We start from the raw sequence: 8,976 nt of genomic DNA on the forward strand, positions 1-8,976 counted from the left end.
GGAAATAAAGTAGAGGAACCAAATGAATTCATAAAGTGGAAAGAAAGAGTGGAGAGTGAGTGCATTTCTTGATTTCTATAACATCACAAAATTTGCCAGCGAGATGGGTAACATTTTCACAGTTGATCTGGGTCCCTTCATCGTTTGCTGCGTGAACTGCAGCCGTGAAAGAGCAGAAAAAATTTACCAGCTCGAAGAAAATCTTTCCACTTTGAAGTTTGCAAAAGAAGAATTAGAAGAGATAAAGAAAGATCTGCAGAAGACAATATCAGAGGAAATGTTACAAGATTTATTACAAAGCCGAATTGCAAGGTGGATCGAAAAGGCAGAAAAGAAAACACTTGAAGCTGATGATTTGACCAAAGATGGTAAAAGAGAAGTTGGCAAATTATGCTGTGGAGGCCATTGCTCTAAGCACTTGAAGCAGAGCTATAAGTTTGGGAAAAATGTCAGCAAGAAAATTGGAGAGGTGGGCGAATTAAACAAGGAAGGGAAGGAGTTCGTTGACTCATTGTTGGCTAAAAGACCAGGCGATGGAGTTATGTATGTGTTTGATCAGCTTTATTTGTGTTGTTTGGACAAGCAAGAAGAGGAACCCAGAAAGCCAATACATGAACTGTGTGAAACGGAAGAAGAGGAACTGGAGACACTAGCTGGGGAAGAAGATGAACCGCAAACACCCACCGCGGCAGAAGGAGAGGGAGGAGAAAAACCGGTTGAAGTTGTCGCCATGTACGGCGGCTGGTGTGTTATTTTTATGTGTGTTGTGTTATTGCTTGTATCTGTCTCATGCGTCAATATAAGGTGAGTTCTATCAACCTCTCGGCAAAAGCCACTCGGCTGTTCGCCTATACTCATATAAATTTTAATTTTTTTTCTTTGGATTCACTCCTTATGAATGAGTTTGCTCAATCTTGATAGCCATCTGTGAATTTTAAAATGTATCTTTTTCTTGGTTGCTTCATTGCATCCAGGACTTCATTTGGCTGTAGAGTGCATAGTGCAGTGCTAAATTTCTGCAACTTCTTTTTTCCTTTGTTAACCCTAATTAGCTTGCGAATTGCAATTTTGCATCTCTGTGTTTGCAGAACTGTAAACCAAAGTCTTCGTCAATCTGAAATAGAATAAATAATTAAGTCCTCGTCAAAAAGCAACACTTCTCTTTTGGCCATGTATCTTAAATTTTCAACATAATAGGATTACTATGATTATTAGTATTATTGAATAAAATCTTTATAATAAAATAATTTTAAATTTCTTAGAAAATGATAGGCGTGGTCTTATCGCTGCTGGAAATAAGGTGGGTTCAAGAATGAAGCTCATAGACCATAATCCAAGCCTAACAAAAACTCAACAGAGTACAAGAACCTTAGTAACCTATTGATAGAGTACATACAAACACATGAAACTGTCCAAATTAAGTGAAGGATAGGCGTGATCAGTATTCGGTTCAAATTGAAAAAATCGATCGAATCGAATTAATTTAAAAATTTAGTTAGGTTTTTTATTTATTTCGGTTCAGTTTGATTTTTAATTTTAAAAATTTTGATTATTTCAATTCGATTCGATTTTAACGATAAAAAATTAAAAAAATCAAACCGAACCGATTTAGTGATAATAATATATTATTTTTAATAATATAGAGAAATTAAATTATATTAATATTAAAATATTTTAATTAAATTTTAAAATATTAAAAATAAGTGTAAAAAATAAAAAATTTATTAAAAATCGAAACTGAACTAAATCAAATCAGTTCAATTTAATTCAATTCTCAATCAAAATCAATTCGATTTGATTTTTATAAATATTAAAATTTTAATTTTTAATTTATTCAATTGATTTTAAACTCAATTCAACAAATGCCCACTCTTAGCTATTCAACTGATTTCGTGTCCTGTGCATTGTCCAAAAGCAACAATAGGCTTGAAGAGGGCTTGAAGATGCCCAACATCAAGTGGCCAACTAGAAAAATACCTTTCAAAAAGTGGAAAAAACATGTATAAAAAGGTAAATTGCCACCGCAGGTGATACATCAAATCAATAATTTCAGAATAAATAATTTAAAAAATTAAAAATTAATAAATTTAAATTAATTTTCTATCTCCATGTATATATAATTTGTTAGCCTATGTAAATTTAGTGAATAATTTTTATTTTTTTAATTATATATTTTAATACGTGCAGACAGTAGCAAAACTATATTGAATTTCAGGAGCCACGACTCTCTAGATTTACATAAAGTCTAACTAAGTAATAAAAAAAATTTATTATTAAGCTTTTATATTTATAAAAAAAATTTACTAATTCATTTTTATTCAAAAATTATATAATTAAAATATATTTTTATATTTCATAAAATTAAAATTTTTAATCTTTTTGTCAAAAAATTTATTAACCTATCTTAAATATTTAAATTATTTAATTTATATAACTTTTATTATACACATTATTTAATATTTGTAAATTTAAATATACATATAAGTTAATATCTCTAATTAAAATTAAAATAAATTAATAATTTTTTGATAAATCATTAAATAATTTAATTTTATAAATTACAATGATGTTTTAGTAGAGTGATTCCGATATAAAAATAAATTAATAAATTTTAAAAATGTAAGAATTTAATAATAATACTCTCATATATAAAATTATAATCTCAAATATTATTTTTACATATCTGCCCTACTTCTTTACTATTTTTTAATCCATAAAATTTACTTTTAATTTTTAAATTTGTAATTTTAAGCATATTAATTATTTTTTAAAAAAAATTATAAGGTAAGTTATTTATTTATTATTTAATTTATTTTTATATAATTATTTTTTATTATTAAAAAACAATACTTTTGTGTATCTCTATTTATACTATTAAAATTTATGAAACTAAATTTTAAACTTTTTTTAAAAAAATGATGAATAGTGCTTAAACCATGAAATAGCTTTTATGAATAATTTATATTTTTAAAAAATAAATCTAAGAAAAAAGAGTTTAATAGGTGACAAGTCATATTATTTATTTTTTAAATTTATTAATATGATTTCTGGTGCGATTCATAAAAAAAATATATATATATTTTAAAATAACTAAATTATAATTCATTTATATAATATAAAAAATACAATAATATTACATTTAAATATAAATAATATTATTTATGAGTTTAAAATAAATTTAAACTTAATTATTTAATAATTTAATTTGCTTATCTATTACTTTTTGTAAATTATTTTTCATTGTTTGATTTTAATATAGATGTGTTAATAAGATTATTAAAATAAAAAAGATAGGTTTATCATTTAATAATTTTTTTAAATTAATTTTATTTAATTGAAAAATATTTCCAATTAATTAATTAATTTTTTAAATAGTTAAATCTTAAAAAACATGAAAAATATTTTTTTCTGGGATAATGTATAAATATTTACCCTTTTAGTTACCGCTACTAAAAAGAGTTGAAAGCCGCTGGAATAGGCCGCGAGAGATACTCGGATGACAGTTTAGGCTGAAGCCCAAAATAAACGATTTTAAAAATAAATAAATAAAAAATTGGCTAAGAAAGATATTGAAGCCCAACGGTTTAGGCCCATAGACCATAATAGAGGCAAAGCCACAATCATAGTCAAGTACACGTTGTCTCAGCGGCCCAACAAACCGTTAACGATGCTCCGGCGACACTTCCGTTGTGCAGCTTCTGCACGAAAAATGGTTTCCTTTCTCCCATGGGTTCCAAGGCGCCTCTTCAGCGCCGAAGTCTCCAAAACCCACCAGCATCACCGTAACTGGACCATAAAGCAAGTCACCAAGTCGAATTTCAGCGAGACTCTGGATGGAATCAAATCTCACATCTCAACTTCTGATTTCATAGCCGTGTCTTTGCAGAAGACAGGCTCCTTCTCTGCTCCATGGCACCGTGTCTCCCCTTTCGACACTCTTGATACTGCTTATCTGAAAGCCAAGCATGCTGCTGAGCGCTTCCAGGTTCTTCAGTTCGCTGTTTGCCCCTTCACTATCACTGGGTCTGAAGTCACCGCCTATCCGTCAGTACCTCTAAGCATTTTGTTTTTGTTATCCCCTGTTTGTTTCTTTTCTGAGAAAATGAAAGAAAATTTGGTTATTTTAAACCGATGGAGTGATTATATACAGGTGGTTTTTTTTTTTTGGGCGCAGGTATAACTTTCATCTGTTCCCCAGGGATGAATTGAAAATGGGGATGCCTTCTTACAGTTTTTCTTGCCAGACATCACATTTAATTTCTATGGCTAGAGAAGGTTTTGATTTTAATGCTTGTATATATGATGGTAAGTCCATGATTGACCTAGTTCGTATTTGTAAAAGATATTTAAATTTTTAATGTAGTATTTGATACAGCTTTTTCGGTATATTTTACATGAAATGAAAGAAAATCAATGTCTTATGTCTCTACAGTGATAAAGTTTTTGTGTTGGTTAGTAGTGGCTGTTGATAGAAAATTTCTAAAGTAGAATAGATGGGCTTTTGTTTAGGGGTTGGCATGATTAGAAGAATGTGAATAAAGAATGGTTCGTGCAATGTTGCGAAGCTAGTAAAGATCTGAGCTTTAGTTCCCATGCCAGCGCTTTGCATTTGAATGCACTATGCAGTTATTGATTGTTTCCTGTATTGTTTTGGCAACCATTGGTGCTTTCCTATCTCTGTTGGGAAATCTGCTTTGATAATTTGGCATCTTCCAGAAGAAAGATACCTTTCATTTAATCTGAATTAGTAGGCAATTAGCTTTAGTTTTTCTCATAGTCTTCATTCATTTCATTCTAAAGACTGAGCATGGTCAAATTCAAAGTAGGAGGTATATTGTGTGTCTATTACTGTTGACTTGTCCATTTATGCATTAAATATATTATCCTCTCATGTCAAGAGTTAGGACTATGCTGCCATCCCTCATCTTTCTGATTCTCCCTACCTAGGATGTAAATTGGCAAACCATCTGCTGAACTGGAGAAAATATTATGATTGAAAATTGGTGAAGTGCATTTTGTCAGCTGGAATTTGAAATATTCTGTATTCAAATTTATTTTTTTAAATTTTATTTTAACTCTTCATAGGCATATCATATTTGTCCAGAGCACAAGAATCTGCAGCAAAAGTTTTTATGGGGAATCCAATATCTGCTAATAATATGGTAGAGTCTATTGCTACTCCTTCTGTTGCTGATACTGTTTTCATTCAAAGGACTAGATCACGTGTTAAGCATTGGAAAAATACATTTACAGATTCAACCACAATGACTCATGGTAAGAAAATTAAAGATTCTACTTATTTCTTCCTATTTTCAACTTCGTTATGGGTTTACATGTCAGTTTCAGATGCTCTGGTGAGATCCCTGAGAAAACTCGTGTTAGGGAGTGAAGAGTGTCATTCACGACCATGCATGAATATAGATGTTTGCAGTGAACGACAAGTGCAACTGGTAATTGAGGTTAGATTGATATGATGAACTTTTTGAATCCTTAATAGTCATGATGCTTAAGTATTCTCTCTATTTTGCTGTCATTAATAGATTGAAGTTATATGCAACTTTTGCTCTTTTTGAATCCTTAATAGTCATGATGCTTAAGTATTCTCTCTATTTTGCTGTCATTAATAGATTGAAGTTATATGCAATTTTTGCTCTTTGTGTGCTACAGATGTTGCAAGAATTTAATGATGATCTTGTCCCTCTAATAATTCCAGCAAAACGTGGAGGAACCCAGTTAGTCCGTGTTGTCTTAACAAGTTCAGAAGAAGACAAGGAACTTCTTCAGGTAGTAAGTCAATTTCAATTCTTGGTTATAAACCATGGTCGATCTTCATCTAAATTACATCAAATGATGCTTTGATTGACAGAGGGAGCTTCAAAATGATGAAGAGGTACAAACCAAGAGAATCCGTGGCTTTCGAGAGGTGATCGATCTGATTTCTGCTTCACAGAAGCCTGTTGTCTCCCACAATTCCCTTAATGGTGTATCTCTTTATAATGGGGTTCTGGATCATTTGCAGTGAAGTACTATTGTCTTATTGTTTCTTTTAAAGGTTAAGCTCATACCATATTGTTGCATGCAGATTTTACATTCATCCATTCGAAATTCCTAACTCCTCTACCTACTAACATGGAGGAGTTCACGAGTTCCTTGCGCTTAGCTTTTCCTCAGGTAATAGATGTCAATCATCTGATGAAGGAAATTAGCCCTCTGAGAAAAGTGAGAAATATACCGATGGCTACTTCATACTTGAAGAATCTGTTCTTTGCTCCTGTTGATGTGGAAATTCCGTTTCAAGGTCAGTTTTGTCAACAGTTTCCGTTATTCATAGACCTATCCATATGGGATCAGTGTTGTCATGAAAATTCATGGCTCCAAATTCAATGGCTTAGTTATAGCTATACTTGCTTGTCCAGTTCCCAAATTATACAAATACAAGTAGGCACATTAACTTGCCTTTTGGTAATTCCTTGTCACACCATTTGACCATATCTAATGAGTAGTTTGCGAGCTTGTTATTCATGCCACATGGTGTTCTGTATGAGAATAATCCTGATTGCTGTAGATGTGCTTTGTGTCTTTTCAGCTTGGGCAAATGAAGGCAAGATTCATGGGCATAATGTTGTGAGGATTTGTCAATTGTTTGCCAAGTTGTGCTATATACTCAAACTTGCTCCTAATTCTGTCGAGTCCAATGACAAAAATTTAGCTGAAGCCCTTAAATCCTATGCAAACATTTTCAATCCATATTCCTCTGTCCCCCAAGAACCAATTGATGAGGACATCAAAATTTGGACTAACAGCACAATAAAAGTAAGCTGTGAGGATTTGGTTTTCTTGTGGGGCTTCAGAGACATGACAGCCGGCACGCTGAAGAGACTGCTTCAAGAGTCTCATAAAGTTTTCTCTGAGGAATTTGATGTTAGATTAGTGGACAAGAGCTGTGCCATTGTGGTTTTCAGACAACCTGGTTTATCTAAAACCTTTATGGATGTCCTGAATGATGATTCGGACATTGTTGGACCTTTAAGGGAGATGGTCTCGGAAGGCGTAAGAGCTGCGGGTTATGAGACTTACAACAGAGCTTGCAGTTTGGGTTTATGGGATGCATATTTAGGAGATGCTCTAGACAAAGCCATGGCAGGTCTTGATTACCCTTTAGAAGCTGATTCTAAACCAAAGTCACCAGGCACTTACTGGTGCAATGAATGGGTTATCGACTTGGATGAGCTCTGAGGTATCAAATTCTAATTCTTGAATGAGAAACAGTGTTGCTAATGAGAAACTGTGTTGCTTTGAATTGCAAATTCACAGACATCTTGAGTTTTACATTATTTGATTCAAGAAATTAATACAACAGCAATCTTGTTTTTCCTCTGCTCTCTACTTCCATCATATTTTCCTTTTTTCTCTTTCCTATATCCACTATCCACTGTCATCCAATGATATATGTACACGTATGCATGTAATTAATTCTTAATTATATATGCGTATTAAAATGATGATCAATATTATTGTTATTAACATTTATTATTGTGAGATAAATATTAAAATTTTATTGTATCAATAATAAAATATTTATTTTAACTAATTTAGATTATAGTAATTTAGTTGGCTATAACTAAACATTTTTTAAAATTGGGCTAAAATAGAAAAGTTTTAGTTACTTTAACTATAATACTATATGTCATGTCAGCAACAACAAATAAAATAATATTATTGATTATTGATGCCACATTAGTATCTCCAATTCTTAATTTTAATTACATGCTACGATTAATATAAAATTTTAAAATTGGGCTGCAATTGTCAAAAATAAAAAAAAATTGGCTATGATTAAAAAAAAAGCACTGAAGTATTGTTTTCTTCTTTTACCATTAAACTTTTTAGTAATTTGAGGGTTTTAATGGTTAAAAAGTATTTTAAGTTATTTTTAATTAGGATTGACAAAATTTATCTATAATCGTGAAAAAAATAAAGATTTATCTTTTTGGTCTAATAGGCTTTGCTGGTGTGAAATTAAAAATTATTAAAAATTATAAATGTAGAGATAGTTATAATCTGCTAGTGATATAGTGTGAGAATTAGTTAAAGTTGTTAGATGAGTTGGTAGTCAATTATTGGATGTGCTCCTATATAAATACATGCAATTACATCTTAATGAAATTCATGTTATTCTCATTTCTCTTCTCTGTTACTTTCACATAGTATTAGAGCGGAAGATTAAGATTTAAGAAATAATTATTCGTTTATTGGAGAAGAATCATGGAGGCAACAACAAGTCAGTCACAAAATCTAACGACGAAAACTGATTTTATAAGTCTACATAATTTGGATAATTCTGGAATGGTGCTGGTAACGACACCATTCACTAGAAATAATTATCATTCCTGGAGTAGAGCAGTAAAAATCACGCTAAGAATCAAACGAAAGCTCAGAATGATCGATGGAACAATCGAGGTTCCAGAAAAGGATTCAATTGAATATGAAGGATGGAGGAAATGCGATTTCATGGTGACATCGTGGATTATAAGTTCTATATAAAAAGAACTAGCCAGACTTTCTTCTACACATATTCAACTAAAGATCTGTGGGATGAAATTTTAGAAAGATATGGAGAAACCAGCGAACCTCTTATTTACCAGATCCAGAGGAAGATCAATGCGATGCAACAAAGTAATGATTCTGTATTTGTGTACTTTACATAACTTAAAAGGTTTTAGGATGAGTTGAATAGCATGGAGCCATTAACGCCATGTACCTGTGGTGTGGCTAAGGAAATGATGGATACTTCTAGTAGAAGGAAGCTCATGCAATTTTTAATTGGTTTAACTGATGTTTTTAATCAAGCAAAGAATAAGATCCTACTTCTTGATCCCTTACACTCAGTGAACAAAGCATTTTCAATGATCTTGAAAGTGGAAGCACAAAAATAGGTATTGAATTCTTGTACATAAATTGTTGAAACTGTCTTTA

The 8,976-nt window shown here is 31.4% G+C and overlaps 1 protein-coding gene across 5 annotated transcripts; it reads left to right on the forward strand.

Moving 5' to 3' along the window:
• Window positions 1–3,628: 3,628 nt before the first annotated feature.
• Window positions 3,629–7,375, forward strand: LOC110630417 (poly(A)-specific ribonuclease PARN-like). Of its 5 annotated transcripts, none has more exons than XM_021777917.2 (8): window positions 3,629–4,044; window positions 4,175–4,305; window positions 5,086–5,274; window positions 5,341–5,459; window positions 5,668–5,784; window positions 5,867–5,981; window positions 6,083–6,298; window positions 6,587–7,375. In XM_021777917.2, exons 1-8 carry the CDS (start codon window positions 3,668–3,670, stop codon window positions 7,234–7,236), a joined length of 1,914 nt encoding a protein of 637 aa, XP_021633609.1. In that variant the 5' UTR covers window positions 3,629–3,667; the 3' UTR covers window positions 7,237–7,375. The 5 variants fall into 5 exon arrangements, with proteins under 5 accessions (XP_021633609.1, XP_021633611.1, XP_021633610.1 ...); XM_021777919.2 differs by having other exon boundaries at window positions 5,341–5,450; XM_021777918.2 differs by having other exon boundaries at window positions 5,347–5,459.
• The last annotated feature ends 1,601 nt before the right edge of the window (window positions 7,376–8,976 follow it).

This window comes from Manihot esculenta, chromosome 13 (genome assembly GCF_001659605.2).
Source record: "Manihot esculenta cultivar AM560-2 chromosome 13, M.esculenta_v8, whole genome shotgun sequence".
Taxonomy (NCBI): Eukaryota; Viridiplantae; Streptophyta; class Magnoliopsida; order Malpighiales; family Euphorbiaceae; genus Manihot; species Manihot esculenta.